At 47.5% G+C, this 22,193-nt stretch overlaps 2 protein-coding genes across 2 annotated transcripts; both read right to left on the bottom strand.

Annotated features, from left to right (window-relative positions):
• Positions 1 to 994: 994 nt before the first annotated feature.
• Positions 995 to 2,865, bottom strand: LOC125001109. Its single transcript, XM_047576959.1, has 4 exons — positions 2,381 to 2,865; positions 2,205 to 2,242; positions 2,054 to 2,121; positions 995 to 1,958 (listed from the first exon to the last, which is right to left on the bottom strand). The coding sequence occupies exons 1-4, from the start codon at positions 2,490 to 2,492 to the stop codon at positions 1,511 to 1,513; spliced, it is 666 nt and encodes a 221-aa protein (XP_047432915.1). The 5' UTR covers positions 2,493 to 2,865; the 3' UTR covers positions 995 to 1,510.
• A 1,022-nt stretch (positions 2,866 to 3,887) lies between these two features.
• Positions 3,888 to 19,126, bottom strand: LOC125001146 (A disintegrin and metalloproteinase with thrombospondin motifs 5). The gene is made up of 8 exons (XM_047577026.1): positions 17,807 to 19,126; positions 11,427 to 11,559; positions 11,073 to 11,240; positions 10,336 to 10,619; positions 9,108 to 9,291; positions 8,851 to 9,026; positions 8,596 to 8,771; positions 3,888 to 7,732 (listed from the first exon to the last, which is right to left on the bottom strand). The coding sequence occupies exons 1-8, from the start codon at positions 18,893 to 18,895 to the stop codon at positions 7,021 to 7,023; spliced, it is 2,922 nt and encodes a 973-aa protein (XP_047432982.1). The 5' UTR covers positions 18,896 to 19,126; the 3' UTR covers positions 3,888 to 7,020.
• Between the last annotated feature and the right edge of the window lie 3,067 nt (positions 19,127 to 22,193).

A 22,193-nucleotide genomic window follows, 5' to 3' on the forward strand; every position in this document is an offset into this window, starting at 1 on the left:
CATGAACTGTACTCACATTAACTCCCTTCAAATTAAATAAGAAACTCGATTTATTTTCTTTCTTTCTTTCTTTTAATATAATAATAAAACATTCTTTTATTTAATAATAATTTCATAAAATAATGTGTGCACGTATTGATTTCAGTTCGTTATTTGATAAAGTGAAATCTTGGGTGGATCCCAGAGAGCTTTTTGGCACCGTTTTCCTACTTCTTATTCACAAACACATCCTGTTGAGTCCTCGAGGGGACAGATCACGCAGGTCCACCTTAAAAGCAACTCGTCAGAAAAAGGAAATACCTGTAAGTTTGTCATTTCCCAGTAGATGGCAGACGTTTCTTTAGGAATATCCCGACTCCGATCCAGAAATTTTCCGCTCCTCGATGGCCAATTCATGAGTTTAGCCGGCAGGGGGTGCCCTTGCACCACATTTTGAGATGCCTGTAAAATTGCGAGCCACGAGCCACTGACCGCATAGTGGCAGCCTGTGCACATGAAGTAAATGCTGCTCAGGTCACAGCTTCTAGTTCAAGACCTGATAAACTGAATATTCTCATTGCGCCAGAGAACTATGAGTGTAAGAAATTCCGCTGCAGGTTGAAGTTTGAGGGAGTGAAATCTGCTCTTTTCCCGTGTGAACCTCAGCTAAGAGTCATCCTGACCCATGAGGTGTTTAATGTCACGGAAAGAAACCACAGATGTAAAACATAATTCATATAGCACATGCTACCAGGCCAGTCTCGAGCAGTTGGATGATGGTATGAAGTTATTGGACCCATTTAATTTTATTGTATTTTATTTTTTTTTTCTCACCATTTGCAGTTAAACCAGCACGTACACACAAAAAGACAAACTATCATTTATTTTTTTCTTTTCAAAAGCTTTATTTATCATCAGGTGAGCAAAGGAAAAGCAACAGTAGATAAATCGAGGTATCTTCTCTCTGCAAGGTGTGGAGCTAATGCAGGTGGAGGACTTGGAAGCGGTGGAACCTCCAGGCTGGATCAGCGGGGTCGTGATCCAGATCCAAAGATAACCTGACGTTTTTCAGGCCTCTCTGTTGTTTCCTTTCTCTCATGGGAGGCAGAGCGGTGGCAGGTGGAAGGCTCGGAGGAAGTGGAACCGCACAAGGCGGCAGCTTGACCCTCGTGGGATCAGAGTTGTTGTCCTCCAGAGAAGGAAACCCTATGTTTTGTAAATCTGGGTATTTCTTCTCATCGTGGTGCTCCGTATGTATCTCGTCGTCAGGAGGCGGAGGACTTGGAGGCAGTGGTATATCAGCCAGAAGGCTCAGAGGAAGGATACCCTCAAAAAATCGAGGACTTGGAGGCAGTGCCACTATGCAAGGTGGAAGCACCGGAGCAGAGTCATCCAGAGAAAGAAACCCTATGTTTTGTAAATCTGGGTATTTCCTCTCATCGCGGTGCTCCCTATCTATCTCATCATCAGGAGACGGAGGACTTGGAGGCAGTGGTATGTCGGCCAGCAGGCTCAGAGGAAGGATACCCTCTTAAGATGAAGGGCTTGGAGGTAGGGCAACCACACAACGCAGCAGCTTGACCCTCATTAGATCAGAGTCATCGTCATCCAGAGAAGGAAACCCTATGTTTTGTAAATCCTTCTCATCACGTTGCTCCACATCTACCTCATCATCAGGACGTAGAGGACTCGGAGGTAGCGGAACTTCACGAGCCGTTACATGCAGCGGTTTGGACATGTAGAAGGCCACTTCATCGTCCAGAGAAGAAAACCTTGCCGATTGCAAATCCAGGTGCTTGTCCTCTGGAGTATCTCCCAATCGGAGTAAGCGCTCAACTGGAGGAGGACTCGGAGGCGGCGGCGAAACTTCACAAGCCACCGAGTCGCGTTCTGGCAGCGGCACCTCCTCAGCAAAAAAGAACACAATGTTGTAGTAGAAGTAGCTGTGTTCATCTGGCATTGTGGCTTCCAATTGGGAGCTGGAGATGCAGAAAAAAAAGGCATTATTCTTGATTTTCGCATCATGTTTCGCATCAAAGAAATGATCTTATTTGGGGTTTAATGTTAGACTCACTGGTCATCGTGACCCTGTGGAGATGCACTACAATGCATTTTGCTGTGAAGTGAGTGATGGTTGTTCACCTAAAAAAAAAAAAACGTTAGATTTTATTATTGTTGGTTATTCTTAAACATTGAAAGAAACAGAGACAAAGAAGGTAACTCACCATTTTCAGACCAAATGTCCACACAGGATTTGATTTGTCTGTGTATGAAAATAGAGTATTAGTCATAAAATAGCCCAGCTGTAAACCTAACTCACAAGAACTATATCAAGTTTCTCAAACTGTAATGTTAAAACAATTCACAACCAAATAGCATCATCATGTTTGAAAAGCCTTACATGGTTTTGTAAAATGTTCACTGTCTTGAGTAAGTTTCACAGTAGCACCAGTTCTGTTGTGTCTTGTCAGAATCTGTGCAGCCAGGAGACAAGTGGAACCCTCATGTGACATAACAGTGTGGTTCTAGAATGGAGTGGGTTCCGAAATGCTTGTGTCTCATAGTTTGATTCCTTCCGAATTCATCTTGCCTAAAAATGACTTGTTTGCCATTTTTCCATGCACGTGGAAGAAAGAAATCTGATTTAAAGTTCATCCTAAAAATAACTCATTCTATGTAACACTCACGACATTTGCAGCAGGCCACTGGAGATCACGAGGAGCCGGTTTCATTCAAAGACTACTCTAAAGTGATGTGTGGTGATTAATGTTGTGCCAAGATTTGAAACCGTAGCTGCGTCACTCACAATACGGTGTCTCAGGTTCAAACTGACCAACACAGGTACATACACCAGTCAGCCATAACATTATGACCACCATGTGAATGAATAACATTGGCCATCTTGTGAAAATGCAGTGTTCTGCTGGGAAATGTTTGGACCACGCATTCAAATGGGTGTTACTTAGACATGTAGCACCCATTTAGACGAGACCAGGAACCCCCACCCCATAACTATGGCACTCTTGTCCTGATGACAGCAGCCATCCACAGCAGGATGCAGAATGACACAGAAACACTTTAGGAGGCAAGGTGTTGACCAGGCCTCCAAATTCACTAGATCCCAAACTGATCGATTATCCGTGGGATGATCCACAGAGGCCCTTCCAATCAACCCACAGGACCCAATTTTGTTACAAGTCACCACAAGGTACCCTCAGAAGGCCCATGTCCATTCTCTGATGAGCCACAACTGTGTTGGAGGCACGAGAAAGACCTACACAATATTTGGAAGGTGGTGTAATTTGAGCATTAATGGCATCAAAATTAAAATGTTCTTACCTTTTTTGTTTGTTGTTTTTGCTGCAACAGTCATCATTAAAAATGTAACATATGGCAGTGTAAATATTCATTGGTTTTCCTGAAGGAGTCACCTTTAATATCCTGTAATCATTTACATTTGTTCCATTTCCTCTTCTCTCCTTGTACTTTTATTTGATTAGAGCTCAAATAAACTTACTCTCATCGTGCAAAAAACCCTTAAGACAGGGGTCTTCGATGTTTTTCAGGCCAAGGGCCCCAAACTAATGGAGAGGTTAAGTAGGGACCCCCTACCTACTATATGTGTTCTATATTAAACTCAGCCTTGTGCTATTTATAAATATACATTATTATTATATTAATATTAAGGTAGATAGTAAGCTATCGCTTTTCCATTTACAAAAATATGTTGGATTCGTGTTTATTTGTGTTGTATATAAAATGTCTAATCAACCAAAGATTTTGTAACCCACCTGTAGTGCCTCTACGTGCGGAGCCCCTCGGGGTCGCTAACCCCCTGTTGAAAACCTATGCCTTAAGGTCATTAAAATGTACAAATAATCGATGAAAAACACACAGACACAAAGATATTTAAATATATAGATTTTATATACATATATTCATGTGGATGACTAGAAAAGAAAACACTATATTCTTACAAAGGAATGCTTCTGCACAGTCATATTCCTAAGTTAAATAGTAATTTGGTACAAAATTACTATAATAAATAAAACTCCTCTCATTGTTTTTACTTTATTCACACATACCAGTTGTACAAACAATAAATTACAAGTTCAGTGCTGTGTTTCTGTCGTTCAGCGAGACGCAGGTTTTTTCCACCCGCTGGAAGAGTCGGAGTAGGTTGAGTGTGTGTGTCTGTGGACTGTCTGAAATAGGCAATAACTATGTAAATGATGGATTGTTTTCAATGTCTACACTTCTGAATAAATATGGTTGAATACTAACACATATATGGAAGGTCTATTCATTTTTACAAACATGTCTACATTGTGTAAATAAGTCTGAATGTGTGCGGGGGAAGGCGGGGAGGAGTGGGGAGGGGGGAGAGTTATGAGAGTGGTACAACGTCATGGAGTATCTGAAAGGGTTTCTCACACGAGATGGGTGAGGTTTGCCGCACAGGAAAACGAGGGTGCAACAGATTTGAACACAATTACAGGAAGGTATTTTTTTAAATCCGTTACGCGTGCAATTAAGTTTACTTCCTGACCTGAGGTAATGTCTTCGGTGAAATTCATTCAGAAAAAGAAGCCTTGTCTCAAGGCAGATGCACATAATCAATATCCTTGATTAAATTATCAAGTTAAAGACGATGCCAGGATGTAACACACTGCTATCTCGTCAAAGCAGTTGCACACGAGGTGCCCTTCAGCTCCGAGTTTGAAAATTATTCCATATTAGAGGCCATGAGATCATGATTTTCTTTCCAGTGTTGCTCCTCTCCAGACATTTGGTCTTTTTCAACTCCCCAAATCATAATCTGTTTGGTTACTAAATGTAACAGTGAGTGAACAACAAAACTTAAGACAAAACTTGAAATATAAAATAATGGTCCCACATTTTCATATGAATCATTTGGAGCATTTTCTCACTAACAGCAGGACTAACACTGGAATCCACTGCAAACCTGGGTATGTCACCGCACTGATACAAAAGCATGACTCTCTGAAATGCTGGCAGCTTTGAAGAAATGGCAGTGTTTGACACCATGGGAATGAAAATACATCTGTATAGATGGATTTAAAAAATAATAATTTCTAAAAAAAAGTAATTTTTATTTTGCTTAAGGAAATAGTTCAACGTTCAGAGAAATGAACTGATTTGACTTCTTGTGCAGCATGAGTAGGGAAGATTGATACCTCACTCGTATATGCCCGGAGGTAGCAGCTTGTTAGCTTAGCTTAGCATTAAGACAGGAAATGGTACATTTCACAACTCTGATTTTTGTAGAAAAAGTAATAGTGTTTTAATCAGTGGACTGTAGAGGTGATGCTAGGAAAGCTAGCTTTATGCTAAAGTTATCAATCTGTATCCTAGCATCAATACACATTTAGGATAATATTTAATGGCCAAACAAGAAAAGGCAGCAATTTTTTGCTGGGAAGCAAATAATAATCAGCAATCTTCTGCTGTTCTGTAGATTGTCCAAAAGCACTTCTTGTTTCAGAATTTGCAATTCCACCTAAGGTTATTAAAAAAATAAACACATTTTTGGGGGAGTACTTTAAAAATCCACCACCAGGCGTAACAATGATTCTTGTCCTAATTAACCATCTCGTGAGAATTTTTGTGTTATGGCTCACCTCACGCATCAGTGTACGAAGAGCATTTGGAACGTAGAACGAGGAAGGGGACAAGTGACGACAAGGAAAGGAAAGGGATGAATTGCAAAGGGACAATGACTGAATTAGTATTTCTCTTGCTGTCGTTGCGAGTATCCAGGGCACACATTGTCATATTAGCATTGCTTCCTAAACAGAGAAACAAACAGATATTAACAAACACAAACACACACACACACAAAAAACTGTTTACCCAGCACCAGCATAATGATTGATACAAGTGGCACTGAGACAACAAAAATCCCATGCATACAAAGACACGCGTACACACTACACAGGCATAAAAATCAAGCATTGCCCCAAACCTGTGAGTCATTGTTAACCTCAAAAACTGTTAAGGAGCGTCACGGTTAACCTTTGTCGGTTTCCAATGATTCGGTGCAGCTTTTTCTACACTGATTATCAAATTCAGTAGAATCGATATTTGTGTCTTTGCGGTAAAGTGTCTTCCCGAGCTGTCTCGGAGAGGAGGAAGAGCACAAAGACACAAAACTCTTATCGCCCTGATCCAGAGTCATTACATATGTAGCTTCCTGGTAACCTGGACATCTCGACCATATGTCTTCGGGAAGCAATACTGATCGGCAGCCACCATTTATGGAATGGAATTTAAAGGAGACTTTCTTGGTCAGAGTAGCTATTTGTTACGTAGCCATTGCTGCTAAAATTGCTTTGGATGATCCAGTGACTCAGTGTTTCCAACAAATTTTATGAGCCACTTGGTGATAGAATTATTAGGGGTACAAGAGATCATCCGGGATTTTGAATTTTGGTATGATGGCTGTGGTACAGGGCTACTACACGGGCAGAAACAATGACAACATCAACAACGAGTGCTTCCCATGGTTGGGGCTCTTGTCTCGGACATACTCATGACAAAAGAGGAAAACTTTCAAATCCCCACAGTGATTAGAACACATGGAAGCACAAAAAGACACAAAATGCATGCCATTACAGGGCAACACACACTAGGCCTCCGAGGTTTGGAGACTGAAAGGACAATCACTTATCGTCCACATAGAAATGACATGCAACTTAAGTCCTTAGCTTTGTCAGGGCGATAGTCGCCACATTAATATCGAAACTGCACTCCGTTCTACTTGTGTTCTGCATAGCTACTATGATCCCAAGTCATTCCTCTGGCATATAGTCAGGTACGTCCATGCCAATCTGTCTCTGAGTCCCTTTGTGTCAGGTCCTAGCGCTATTCACAAACATTCGTAGTCCGTGTTAAGGTTCTGCGTCTTCATTTCCATTGGTCATCAGTTCATAGTTCTACATCCAGCACTTGAGACCGTTATCAGATGTACAGATGACAACAACTCCTGTCTACCAACTGATCACGTCATCTCCTGCTGCCTCAACATTTCTTCACCAGACAGTGTTTGAAGGCAGAGGGGCGAGCGCTCAGCGTACACCCTTTAGACAGTTTCCCATCCTGGTCTTTACACTGCACTGTCCGGCTCTGCCAGCCAGTGTCACAAGTCCTGGAGCAGATCATCCAAGGCCCCGTTACCCACTGAGGACCTGGGGTTGGGGTAGAGGGACCTGGAGCTGTAGGCGACCCTGGGACCAGAACATGGGGAGTGGAGGAAGACGTAGTAGTGCTACTGGTAGTGGTGGTGGTAGTGGTGGTGGTGGTTCTCGTTGTGGTTGACACTGTTGTCGTGCTCTGCAAAGGGGTCAGCTTTGAATTTGAGATGACTTGTACCGATGGCTGCTGCTGCTGAGCTGTCACACGAGGCATGAAGAAGCTGTAACGAACGTCCAGGGGTTTTTTAGCATCTGTAGCTAGAATCTGGATCACCAAGGCTTCGTGGAGTGCTCCGGGGCCCATGCTGTGGAGCCACTCGTCCCTCTGGCTCCAGCCACTGTAGTTGAGCACCGAACCGTTGAGCGGGATGATTGTCTCAGAGGTGGAGATCATGAACTTGCCATTCAGGAGGTACTCGCCGTTGGGCCGTCGGAGGGCCAGGTAGGCAGTGTAGCGGGTCTGGTCCTTGGCCTTGTGCTGACGAACCTTGATGTGAGTAGAGCCTGAGGGGATCTTCACTACGTCAGTGTAGCCCTTACTATTGGGCAGAAGTGGACAAAAAGGAGGCATCAGATAAATACATAATTAGCCATGCAGCAAATTAGCACTAAATTTGGCTAATTCAGTGTTTCTCAATTCCGGTCCTCGGGACACATACAGGACCAGTCCCTGTATGTTTTTGATGTTTCCCTCCTCCACCACACCTGATTCAAATGATCAGCTCGTCATCAAGCTCTGCAGTGGCCTGGTAAGGAGCCATTTATTTGAATCAGGTGTGGTGTAGGAGGGAAACATCGAAAACATGCGGGGCAGTGGGTCCCGAGGACCGGAATTGAGAAATTCTAATTGGTGGCAGGGTGTTACCAAATTTACACAAATGGGACAAACTGCTAAATATAAACGGTCTCTGAGGAGCAACATATGGAAGCATTTTAGATCGAGCACCGTTAAGTATGAATAAAAGGCATTCTGTAGTCTTACTTTAAGAAATGCAGCACAGGAGCTTTGCCACAACTTCAAAACTGAAGTCAACCATTCATAAGCCCCATAATCAGATTGAACAGTCACTTCACTTTCTTTCAAAACCCGGAACAAATCAACAATCTGGGCAGCGGTTCAGAGGTCTGGAACTAAGCTATTGCATTAACTTGTTACACAAAGCGGAGGCTCTGTGAGCAGAATGACAGCAACCTCAACAACGAGGCCAAGACAATGAATGGTTTTGAAACACATTCATATGAATTAATTATTGTTAAAGTAGGGTACGTCTCTTCATCCAGTGTGAGTAAACGCTGCCAAAGAGCGTGACATGTCAGATCAAGCCGGAGCATTGGGAGCCTTGAGCTGTTCTTTCCATTCCACTGACATGATTTTCGTGATGGATGGCTTATTTTTTCTTACCTCTTTTTCGTGAAGTTCCCCACCACGCGTACGCATCCCGTGCTGTCGCCTCCGCATATGCCGCACTTGTCGAACTGGAGCTTGGAACCGATGATGCCGTCGCAGCCCGTCCGCAGACATTTCCCCTTCACGCACACCGAGCTGCTGTAGGGACGACACTCCGTCCCGTCCACCACCTGAACACAGCCACCTCCTGTCACATTTTGCCGTCTTTTCCTTCAATCGAATGCACCTTTGCTTGTGTGACACACTCACCCTTTGGGAGAACACCACGTAGTACCCAGTTCCTTTGGCTCTGCAAGTTAGCTTGCACACATCTTTAGGGAGAACTCCTGCGTACTTAGGCACCCACTCGACGAAGGTCTTCACCCCTTTAGGGTCTGTCTGGGGGCCGTTGCGTACCTCACACTGCTCCTGGCGGAAAGTCTTATCTGGAATAGAAAAGAGATTTGAAATCAATGACTATGAAGCCTTTCATGATCTAGTGTGCATTATTAGGCAGTCACACTCACTCGACGCTGGGCACGGTGTGACGTTGCAGGACCGATAGATGGCTCTCTTCCCGGTGCAGTAGCGCCCGTTGTTCCGTGGTGGCGGGTTGTTGCACAGACGCTGGGCAAACTGCACCCCACCTCCGCAGGTCCTGGAGCACGCGCCCCAAGAACCCCACGAGCTCCAGCTGCCGTGGTTGGACGCCTGGAGGAGCGGAGAGAAGAGGGAAGATGAAAGGGGATATAAGCGTCGGCGGAGACAGATCGGAGGGCAATGGGAAGATGAAGATAAATGGAAAAAAAAGGGGGATCTGTGATAAATAAAAACATTCATTCATTGCGGTTTGGAAGAAGGAGACGACTACTCTCATGTGATAATAACTAATCCAGTGTAGCAGGATTTGTGGTCTAACAACTCACATGTTTCCCTTGAGCCTGAATGAAATTCTTCAGGTAGCATACTTATTTTTGAGTTTTTTCCAACCACTCCGCACATAAGCCATTGGGGATAAAAAGAAAAAATGTCTGAATAAGTAGCATTTATCATTTTATGAGACAAAGTTGATTTTGTAATCCTCAAGTTCTGCAAACTATCTTTGGAAACGTGGTCCTTTCCACTTGGCTCTTCACAACGCTCGCACAGATGCTTTCCGCAATAAAACCCACTTAATCTGCAATCATGCTGCAAGAAATATAGAGAGGCTAAAAGATTGTGAAGTTTAAATTGGAAGGGGCGTTCAAGCCTGCCGCGAGCGAGAAAAAAAAAAAAGGTTGTTAAACGAGGCGGCGAAAAATGGAAGGAGCCAGAAACTGGGACGGGTCCGCCAAGGACGGAGCCGGGCTCGTCATGTGACAAACACAAAGAAAATATTCTTTTCTGACGTTCGCTCCCTTTCCCTCCCCTCAATACACACACACGCATACAGAGAGAGCATCGACAGCCTGCCAAGAAGTGAATTTGGGCCTTCAACGCACGAAGGTCAAATTCAATTTAGATCTATTTGAGCGAGGTCGAGAGAACAAATAGCTCCGATAAGTAGCGTAAATAAGGCAGGCCACACAGTGAAGTCACATCAAGAATGCGTCCTTGTCTCTCTTAATAGCACACGAGTAGCTGATGGCTTCCACAAACAAAAGGTTCAAAACGTGGAAAGCAGTTCTTAAAATATCAGCACTATAAAAAGAATATCTATCCATATATATATATATCTTTTTTGTTCCTTATGCGCCAAGAATCCATCCGTCTTACCGAGTAGAGCTTCTTGCGGGTCTTGTCCACGCACTTTCCCTGGAGGCAGATGCGTCCCTTCCCGCAGGGCGTTCCCTCCACGGCCGGCAGCTTCTTGGTCAGGCACACCATCTGTCCCTGGCGAATCACGGCGCACCACAGCCTCGAGCACACGTCCATGCCCGGGCAGACCGTGTACTCGGGGCCGAAGGCGAGTCGACACTGGCGGACGGCGTCGTAGCTCTGGCCCGGGAGCTCCTCTGGGCCTAGGAGGGGCTGGCGAGGCATGTCGAGGAGACACTCAGCTGTAGGAAAAAATGAGGAGGAGGAAATATTAAGGAACCTGCATGCTCCATGAGCTACAATGCAGTATAATTGCTGGAGCCGTGACAGATACCGTCAAGCTTGAAGTGATGCAGTTGATACATGAGTTACGCTGCAAGGCATGGAATTGCTGAGCAAACTGTCAAACAGTCCCACATAACTGGAAGGCAAAGTGTGACTCATCCTGATCTCTGGCCGCAATTCAACTGCTCTTTTTACGGAAGTTAATGGGGCTGTAAATATCTCGCTATTAAAAGAGATGTTATGGCTTTGTTTGGTAGTAAACAGCTCTAAATGACAGGTATCATCAAATTCACATGGGTGCAACGTGGAGAAACTTCTACTGGCTGGGAAAAGTTCTCACCATTAGGACATTTTATAGACCTACAACCCGAAACCACAATTTGTTTTTCTGCATTTTCTCCCACGCTCACCATTGCCGTCATCGAAGAAGTCGGTGATGGTCGCGGAGGTGCAGCGGCTCCAGGGTTTGGAGGCATCGATGGAGGTGAGTATGGAGGACATGAGCCGCTTGTCGCTGTTCACGCCGAACCGCTCCTCGCAGAACTTGGAGTCGTCGTGGGACAAGCCGAGCAGGTGACCTGGAGAGGAATTTGCAGCAATGTGAGGAGTGATGGGTTAGAATGAGGAAACAGGTGAAGAGGTGCATGACATCAGACAATACCTAAGTGATATTAATCAGTGAAAGAGTTGTGCTGACAGATGTGCATGCGTGCCTTGGCGTGTCTTTGTGTTGTGTTGTGTCGTGTGTGCGTATCCATGCCTACCTATCTCGTGAGCGACGGTGAAGGCGGCGTGAAGCCCGTCGTCCTCGATGACGGCGCAGCTCCTCTCCGGAGAGCAGATGGTGCCGACGTCCGCCATGCCCAGGGTGTCGCACGAGTGGTGGCCACAGAGGTCCTGGGCAAAGGGAACACGGCAGGTTTAGCCTGTTTCAAGACTCATTTCAGGTGAAAGAAATGACTTTGAGCCGCCCCTCAGGATGAAATCACCGCTTATTAGTTTCGTCTATTAGTTTTGAAGAACAAACAGGGGGTCCGTGGATCACAAAATCTTTGGTTGATTAGACATTTTTATATAAAAAAAATTTTTTTAATTCCCCCCACAAATATAAATTTCTCTAAATACACAGTGACATGAATCCAACATACTTCAATAAAGGGATAACTGGAGGCAGAACACGTCATCTTTCAGTCAGCACTTCACTCATTCAGCGATACAGGGCCTGTCTCAACTGTGCACCGTTTGCACAGAGCGCCACACTTTCCTGGTTTGATGTGTCAATCGAAGCCACCTGTACCTCTACTGCTGCTGAGCCAATCACGAGGCCCCATATTACACGCTGGCTCTGTCAGATTCCCAGCAATTGGCCTATTCAGTCTCCAGGTGAAATCCCAGAGGCATGCTGTAGAATATTAGCAGAAGAGAAGCTAACAATGCAGCTAGCTCCCATCAGCCAACTACTGAGGCCTAAATGGCTTGGTGATTCATCGTCCCTACTACATTTCGCTATATTAGCTGTTTAAGCCAACCAGTTTAAAACAGTGTCACCACAAACAGTCAGATTTAAGCTTTGCCTCTGACCTGCTTTTTCCCCGCCTCTGCATCTTTTTAATCAGCGCTGGATGGCGATGCAGTTGAATTGATTTTGATTTTGGTACCCGCTTCCTTCCTCTGCCTCCACCATCCTTCCCTCCCCGCCTGCCTCGCAACGTGCCCGGGTGCGTATCGATCCCCGTTCCAATTCCCACACATGTCCATGCAGATGAGGCCTCCGGGCCTGCATTGCCTGTCCCCGCCGAGCCCACGGATCGATCGGCCAATCCCACCGCCAGTGCATGAGAGCTAAAAATGCACTTGGCTTAGATGCACATTGAGAGTCTGTGTGCGGGGACAAACATCCATGCATGTGCGTACGAGGTCGCACCCCCCCCTCCCAACCCCATATACGCGCACATACACACTCACGTCCCGCGGGGAGGATGAATCGCCGTGTTAAGTGGTGCTGACAGGCCTGCTGGGTCGTGTGTGAGAGGCTCTGTGGGGAGGGTGTTTACCCGTTCCGGGCCGATCGGTTTGGAACAAACTGCCTTGTGTTCTGCGCTCTACACACACACATGACTGCCTGGGTGAGACCATCTCTCATGCACTCAGACAACTGAAGGAATGTACATTTTTTAGCCGATTCCATACAATTGCCAGTCATTCAGAGTACAGGAAGATAGTGCATGCTTTTTGCCAGTTGACTGCTGGACAACAAGAAGAGAAGAAAGGCCGAGACTGACTGCATGGATGGCTACTGAGAGCCGTGCAGTGCTGAAGTTTCACTGCACAAGAAAGGATGTTTATTTTGATCAGAAAATCACACTGTATTCCGAGGTTTACCCTCAGATTTACTCAGTTTCTCCTTTCCAGTTTCCCATACTGCCCTCTTTACACCTCTCCCCGTTTCATTTATTTATTCATTAATCCCCTCCCCAGACTCTAGGGTGAGAGCTGTTTTCGTTCCGCTCTATCTTGTGTACACTGAATTCACTGCAACAACATGGTGTAATAGGAAACATGCGAGTGAAAAAAAAAATTGGAACACCTGTTAGATTTTGAGTAGTGACATATACTGAAAATAAGTTATTTTTCCCACTAGTAAAGCTTTCATCCAGGACTCCGATGGACACGGAATGAAAAATGAGGGAGGGAAGGAAAGAGAAATACGGTCGAGGGGGAAGAGCGCAGGATTGGCGGAAATTAAAGAAAAGAACAAGGAGTTACAGCAATATTGGCAGGAATAACAGGAGAACAGGTGGCAAGCTGGCTGCAGAGGTCAGGAGACGATCAGGGCTGTGCTTGTGTGTGTGTGTGTGTGTGTGTGTGTGTGTGTGTGTGTGTGTGTGTGTGTGTGTGTGTGTGTGAGGTACGAGACCACTTGCAATCTAAGCCCAGGCTTGTGTTAAACAAACAGTCGGCCAGACGCAGACACATAGAGAAGTCCCTGTGGCAGGGAGAGGGTTTCGCTGTGAAAACCTCTGCAGGCTGTGATTCTAGCCGAGCTAATGAAAAGCAGCCACTGCCTGGACAGCTCAATAATGACTGACAGATAGCTGACTGGTGACAGGCAACACATATTTATCCAATGGTAGTTTTAGGCAGTTTGCTGAGACCTTGAGATGGTGGCCTCAATTATCCGCCCAGCACTTCCAGATCCAGATAGATGTATGCGGTAGCGATGGAATCGAAATTTGGTACAGACCCGAAGGCTTTCTAAACAGTGTCATCACCAGGTCAGAATATTAATTTGTCCAAATACATGTGTATTAGTGTCTTCCAGTGTCTGTCTTGTGTTTTGTGTTGAGCAGCAGATGTTTGAACTGAGCTGTTTGCCTGCCAAACATCAGCCTATGCATAGCTTTGCTGGCAGCATTATCACTGCGAGCTTAGCAGTGATTATTTTCAAGTGTCAGCACATAAGTTCAGAACAAAAGAGGACCCAGTGATGAGCCCTGCGGAACGCCGTATTTAATCTAAAAAACAGGAAGATTTGCCACTCACATGTGAGCACAATCACAAAATTCTTTTGACATGTCAAAGGTGACATAAAGAGGGATGGGGGATCAGACACGGCTGATTGGATCGCACATGTTGAAAGAAAATAAGACACATTTAGCAGTCGAGAGCAAGCGGTCAGAGGACGTCAGACCATGATTGCAAGCAGAAGTGCGCCTTAAATTCACCGATGCGTCACAGCGGGAGGAGCGAAGCTCATGTTGTTGCAAAGCCGGCCAAAACCTCTGGCCAGTTCTCAACAGACCCCAGGGCCTGGAGTTGAGGACTTTTGCTCCAAGATCTGTCTGCAGGTTGTCGACATTTGGCAGTCGAGATATAGCAACGTGTGAAATGTCAAGGACACTTAAAACAAATAAAAGGATGAGCTGGGGCGTGGCGAGGAATGGGAAATGTCAGGAGTGGCGTCCAAACTTTATCCATGACACAATTATATGGAGGAAAGGGCCAAAGGTACATATTGACATTGACTTTTAGCCTTCATGTGTCATTATTACATAAGTGCCGTCGCTACTAGAACTCTATTGCATTTTCCCATCATTTGTTCATTTTTTGGCTGATGCATTTCACTTTATATTCAAGTTAATGTGCCACATGTCAGCAATCAGGCTAAACTTCAACTCCCTTTTAAAAATGTTCTGAAACTAATCTGGCACGCTAATCCACCTTCAATCCTCTTTTATTGTGTTTGGCATCACAAATGAAAACCCTGTATTATCCTATTTATTCATATATAATCTTTCGCTCTTTATTCTCCTTCTCTAATGAACCGAGCGTGAAGTCTGAACCCACTCTGTAAATATTTATGAGGCTCAACACTTCGCATGTATTCGTACGCGTTTGACCTAAACACAACCCGAGTTGAAAAGGTCAGGTGGCATCACAAGTACCTGACAGTAATGTCTGCACAAACATATGAAGCAAACGCAAAGAGGGGGGGAAAAAAAATCAAATAGCAGCACAAACAGACACATGTATGTCTCCAGAAGGTCTATAGAAGGGCTTTGTCTGCCGTCCAGAAATGTCCCCTCAATGTCTCCGTTGTTTTGTTCCGGTGCTGGTATGTTTGGAACTGGGTGACACCGCCACACGGGTCAGCTCACTGTAAGCGCGGGGTGCTGGAGTAATTGGACCCGACCACAAAGAGGCGAGATCCCTCCAACTCGGTGCACTCTTGCCCTCCCATCTGGGGGGACAATGGTCTGTTCTAACTCCACAGTCACTCTGAGCTGTGCTTCAGCGGACTGCAACAATCAGCTCTACGCTCGCTCCAAATACACACATGAAAGAAGATACACTTTCACTTCTAAATTACTCCCTGGTTATTCGCTGACATCCAGAGAGCACTTGGCGGGCCGCCGCCTCCTTATACACATCTGAGCCACATCCAAGCTTGTCTTTCCCTTTGCACTGGAATTCAAAGTTCCCGAGAAAATAGCTAACACCTGCCTTATTTATGGATTTTTTTTAAAAGAATGCAGTAAAGTATGAGGTACCTGAGCCAAGCGTTCTGTCGGTGGAAACACTAACAGCTGCATTTGTTGGTAAAAGGACCTACTTCGTTCAGCTCTTAACATCATCTGGGGATCTTTGCTGACAGCAACTCCGCAACAAAGCGAGTCGTCAGCATCCTCACATTCCTGCGCCCACGTGTTTTTGTTTTTAAACGCGCGCAATGAACGGCAGCGACTCGCGCACCCGCCGATAATGGCCTTTAACAGAAGAAGGGGTCAGAGGTCAGAGGTCAGAGTTAAAGTGGAGGCTGCTCTCTTCAGTGCATTGAGATCGTGAACTCCTCCCAAAAGCCGGGTCACGCATTACCTGTGTGTTTAGTCTGCGCGCCGGGCCAGATTTAGATGTAATTGGGCTCATTTGTCTCGCAGAAGAGATAAGGATCAAGAATTAGAACGGTGTTGCCCGGAGGTCTGTGCTGTGTTACAGTCTGCACCCTCTGGCGACAGGTCAAATCAACAGCCCCGGCCTCAGGGTGAGACAGCAAAGGTGTGTGAAAGACGGCCTGGAGACAGGTTTATGAATAATAAATACAGCGACAGAGGAGACACAAAGACTGTCCTTTAGACTTTTGGTCTAAAATGGTGCAGAGGCCAGTACAAGTTCCAGTACAATGGCCAAATTAAAGATTAAAGCATCTAGACTTCTGTTTCCATGCCCGTCTGACCCTGCCAAACCCAACCACCCGAGGATGCCACTTCCTCCTGCCTCCAGTCACACCCGTGCAGGTGCAGCAGCAGCAGGGGTTACAGAGGAGCTGGCACACGGAAACTGTGCCACTCTTCCAGCATGCCAACCTCAGGTATTCACTCACCGGCTGCCCTGCCAATGCTCAAAACGGTGCCAACTACCCACAAGTGCAGGAGATCCGATTCTAACGCCGTCGGTACCACTTGCTCCTGTTGCCATGACAAGACCTTGCATGGCTCGAACCCACCGCAATCCAAGGCGAAGCTCTCCGACACGTCAACTTGGAGCAAAACCGCCATAAAGCCACACCCGGAGAGGTGAAAAATGCAAGCGGATCTGCTGCTGCTGCCCTGCGGGTTTGGACCAGGCAGTTAGGGAAAGAGGAGGAAGAAGGAGGGGAGAGAGCGGGATGGTGAAAGAAGGGATGGATGAGTGTGGTCTCGGCTAAACGTACGGCTCCTCGCAGGGTGGACGTGTTTGTTTTTCTGACAGCTCCCAGCCCCAGCTGACAGACACTGGAAAAGCAGCTGGGGAAAAAAAAATGTGCAGACGGGAGTGATGAGAGAGAGAAAGTGGGAGAGAAGAGAGGGGGGGAGTGGGTGGGAGTGAAATACTGGGATGAGTACCTAATTAAATACTATTTGAGGGGAGTTTCAGGGATATTTCTGCAGCAGCTGATCTCAAACCTCATACCCTGGGAAGAATGTGCGTGCGCGGCCTCGGGCACGCGCCTCAGATCACAGACTGCGCGGCTTTGGGGCTGTCAGGGGACTGGGAGGGGGAGGCTGGAGACAGAAGAGCCTGCCTAGAAAAACACCAGGCGCAGGAAATACAGTTTTTATGGCCGTTTCACTAACGCGGCGCTGCATTACGCACGCGAGGTTCAGCAGAAAGAAGATGGGGAGAAAGAACATAAGGAGAAAGAAAACAAACACTAAAGGGGTGGATAGAACCGGAGGCGTGTGGGAAGCGGTTTGCGCGCTCTTCACTTCTAATTGAGAGTGATTCAAATTGGGAAATGGCTCACAGTTTGCCAGAATTACGACTTTATGTGTCACTTACCTACCGGCTCAAATGGAAACTACCTGGGCCATTACTGATAATATAGCGTGTCAGCTGTTTTCATTTCCGCGCGTGTTTTGTGCGCAGCGAGCCACCCAAGACGCATTTGTGACATGTGCTTGGAAACAGCGAACCACCTGCCACCGTTAAAATGAAAACAAACCGTGGTGTCCCTTCGCTGCCTTGGCATCGCACCGGGGCGCTAAACTGCCTCTCCTCCTCTGCGTGGGAAGACAGACGCAGCCGGCGCCTGCCTCGGCGAGGGCGCACGGCGATAGCAGCGGGACAGAGTGGAGGCGCTGCGAAGCGAGGAGGGCTTGTTTACCTGCCTGGTGAAGAGGATGGCGGCGTCGTGGTGGTGCAGGTGGTCGTCGTCCAGCGGGTTCTGCTGGTTCTGCCACTTGCAGAAGCTCTTCAGCGTCGCCGCCGCGTTCTTGGACACCTCCAGCCCCTTCTCCTTCTCGCTGACCGTGGTCACTTTCACCACCGACAGCCGGATGGGGTTCTCGATGCTGGCGTGCCCGTACAGCCGGGACGCGATGGAGGCCAGTGTGAGCAAGTAGTGGTTCAGGTCCTTGCCGTATTTCTTGGTCATGGTGTCGTCCGCCACCAGGAGCAGCTCCACGTGCCTGGCGCGCGAGACTGACCTCTTGCGCCGCGCGCCAGGCTCTGGAGCGGGCGCCTCGGCGAGCCGGCTCCACCGCCTCCGCCCTTGCGCGCCGTGATCATCCGCGCCGTCCTCCTCGCCGTCTCCCACCCCCTTCCCGCGACCCCTGCGCCGGCGTCTCCCGGCCGCGTGCCTGCGTCCTCTGCGCCCGTCGCGCGTCCCGCAGCTCTCTCGGCCCTCGCTCATGGCCTCGAAGCTGAAACTTTCGCGCGTGAACACGTGGAGCGCGCTGTCGGCATCCTTGTCCTGCAGGGCGCGCGCGTCGTGCTCGTGTCCCTTCGCCCTGATGATAGGCGTGATTATGTAGCGCGCGTGGTCCACCGCGAAGAAGCCCTCGAGACCCCCTCCGCAGAGGTTGAAGACAGCCAGAGACTCCGGGTTGGAGTTCACTGTCCCGCGGTACGCGCACTCCCGCTGCAAAGGCGCGGGGCTCTGCCCCATCACTGCGAGCATATACTGGGGGCTGAAGTGATGCGACATCACCGACTCATCCCGCTCCATGTCCAGCTGAAACCGGCTCCCATTTAGGTACACCAGGTAGCCGACCTTTCCACCTCCGTGGTAAATCCGGTCAATGGTCCGCACCACCCCGTCCGTCCTCCGGGCAGGTGTGAGGAGCGACCCGCTCGCAGGTGGAAGATAGAAACCCTGGAAAGTAGAAAGCCCGGCTCCCAGCTCCACGACGCACAGCAACAGCAGCCGAAACCAGAGCATGCCCCCGGCCAGTGCACCAAGGAGCCGCACCATTGTTCATTCCAACCCGTACAACATGTATCCACTTAAAACAAACCCGCACCGGGCGAAGAGACAACTTTGAGCGTCTGCCCCTCAAAAAAGCGCATCATCTTGGCGTCCAGATCCCCCATGCAAAAACACAGAGTAGTAACCAACCGGGGAGGCAACAGAGCCACTGAGTGAGGAGGAAAATAAATGGAAAAGAAAAAGAGCAGCAGAGAGGAACTGCGCGCAGGCTGGAGAGCACTGAGCTGAACTTGGAGAACAAAAACACAAAGTTTGCTCTTAATAGGACCCGGAGAGAAAAAGTCCTGCCCCCTTTGCGCTCAAGCACCATTCCTCCACCCCCCCTCTCCTCTCTGTCTCTCCCTCTCCCTCTCTTCCTCAAATCGGAGTAAAGTCAAGTGGTGGAGGAGAGAGACCTGAACAATGCTCTCTCACTGGAGAGTTTCCCACTGGCTCAGCAAAGGAGAGGAGAGTCTGTTTGTGTTTGCAAGGTGAATCCCCTTCAGATGCAAACGAGTACGAAACCGAGCCTCTCACTGAGGACTTAACAAAACATCCCCAAAAACAAGACCCCAGACAGGACCAACAGCGTTTATCTCAAGTCAGAGATGTCTCCATTAAACAGAAGCCGTAGCCTTTTTGCACTTTCTCCACTCCTTTAATAATTGAAGGCTGAGAGTCGGACAGGATTTGGCTTCAGCAAACTAAAGGGGAATAGATAATTTATGGCCATTCCCGAATAAGAACTCTGGGAGTTCACCGTTCCTGGCATTTAATGGTGTGTGTGAGAGCGGAGAGAGGAGAAGATGGGGGAAGCCTGCGAGTGTGTGCATACAGTAGGCGCTGTATTGCTCCACTCCACGGGAAAAAGTGTGTGACTGTGCAGGTGTGTGACTTTGCCTGGAACTGCCCTGGGAGCTGTCTCGGTTATTTATTGTACCTAAAGGGAAGTGAGTGTGGTGTTGCCAACTGGATGTCATACTTGTGTGCTGAGAGGGACTTAGCCATGCATACCTCACTGATGGTGTAGTCACCGTGTCCCACTCATGCACAAACACAGAGGGCAGGCACCAGGAGAGAGGCTTTTTTTTTTTTTTTTTTTTTAAAAAAGCAAAACAAAACAAAAAAACTCTTCAAAGACACTGCTGAGTCACCTAGCAGCTATTACCTCCGCTGAGGGGGTTTCGGTGTACCTGCATGCCAAGGGGAAGGCCTCTTCGTTGATAGGCAGAACCTGAGAACGGATATCGCATTTCAACTTCGACGTTGATGTCGGCTCCCTTAAAGCGCTAATCTGAAAGCTTGAGCGGTGTGGGCAGCAGCGCGTCGCACGGATGCAGCGGGGAGTGGGCGGGCAGGTTTTTTTTTTTTTTTTTTTTTTGTGTGTGTGGAAGTGCAGCCAAAATTGGGAACGCGGTGTGCTGCTGCTGCTGCCGCCGTAAAGCCTCGCCGCCCCTGTCAAATCCCACCGCGGCGCTGCCCACACACAGAACATCCCCAGGTCTGTTTTCAAACGAACGGGCCCCCGGAAAAGATGTCACTTCGTGGCTCCTCAGCGGGGTGTACGCTGTCTTTTTGGATTTCGCTTTCTGCAACCGATACTCCCCGCAAACAGTCACAACTAAAGTCACAAAGTTGCACGGGGTGGGGGTGGCCTCACCCCGTGACCCCGGTGCCCCTAAAATCAAAGCTACGGCCCTGCTCCTCAACATGTAACAGACACCTGAAGAAAGTCGCCACTGTATGGTGGATCCTCTATCAAGTCAAACTCCTCTCAAATCACCCAGCTGTTACGCAACACACATCCCACCCCCACTCTCCTTTCCCCCTCCCTGTCCTCAAGTCTCAACACCCCCTCCCCACCCCACCCCCCGACTGCTTCTCCTTTACACCCAACTGTCAAGTGTACCGCCTGCAGCGAAGCGACGGCCGTAAAGGCAGAGCGACGCAGGGGGTGTGTGTGTGAGAGAGGATGTTTGATCAGGACAGTTTGATGAGAACGTGCTTGAGGAAATGTGTATTGGAGAAGCTGTTTTTTTCCCTATAGTTAATGAGACATAAGGCCACATATGTAGGATTGTGATGAAAAAAAAAAAGTGCTGCAGCTGCAAACTGGTGGCATAAAGCCCGGGGAGATATTAACTCTCCACAACATCCTCAGCGTCCTCTCTCATCCCTCCCTCTTCCTCTCTCCTCTTTGAATCTCACACAAACTCAGCCCATTGGATCGTCTTTAATCCCCATCATCTGAAACTAAGATGTATGCCAAAGCAGCCATATGGACATAAACCGCCCCGTTATCCACACACACACATACACACACATTTACACAGTAACCCGGAGGATCACACGTGCAAAGCACGCAGGGTGGCGCGTCACCAAAACAAGTGCGTGGACCCCGCGTGCCGAGCCACGTGTGCACGGGGGTCCGGCCCACTTCCTACGGCGGCTGGGATGGGGGGAGGGAATCCAATACGGTTAATCGACGAGCCGAGCCTTTTACATAACAGCCCGGCTGTGTCCAATGGTGTTAAAATTCCCCTCGGCGTTATCTCCATGACTCCCTCTTCCCTCTCCTCCTCCTCTCTCTCTCTCTCCCTCTCACACACACACACATCCTCTTCCATCCATCCTTCATGGATGCTAAACCAGTAATTCCCATCAGGATGAAAACGATTCAGATGAAGAGAGCAGCAATCACAGCCCTTGTTCTGCAGTTTTTTTTTCTTCCCCTCTTCATAGAAACCAGGTGCGCTCTCAGCATCGGTAACCACCAGAGAGCGTCTCCAGGGTGAACACAGGTACACTCCACACACACACAGCTTCTCACTCAAACGCCAAATGAACACAGGCTTTTTTTTTATCCACAATGTATATGTATTCATTTAGAAAAGAGATCGATATACAAGAAATCTATTTTAAAACAAAGAGGCACATGTATACACGTGTAAACAGAAGACAAACACATTCGAATCCGAACTAAAAAAAAAAAACCCTTTCAAAAAAACACGACAGGAGTTTAGTTTCTTAAATTAATCTCAACGGAGCATTCGAAAAAGGATCAAAAAAGAAAACAACAACTCTGATCCGGGTGCGCCTGACAGCAGTTTCAAGTTTGCATAAGGAGATTCTAACATAATAAAACACAACATCACACTCCTGCTTCGGAAACATTCTCCGTCGAGATGGATTTACACAGGCGCTCCCAGTGAGACGTACATTCTGTCCGAAAGCAGTTAATTTCATATCCCAAACTAAACCCCAGTGAAACCCTGACAAAAATAAAAATTAAAAAATACACACA

This window comes from Mugil cephalus, chromosome 23, assembly GCF_022458985.1.
Source record: "Mugil cephalus isolate CIBA_MC_2020 chromosome 23, CIBA_Mcephalus_1.1, whole genome shotgun sequence".
In the NCBI taxonomy this organism is placed as follows: Eukaryota; Metazoa; Chordata; class Actinopteri; order Mugiliformes; family Mugilidae; genus Mugil; species Mugil cephalus.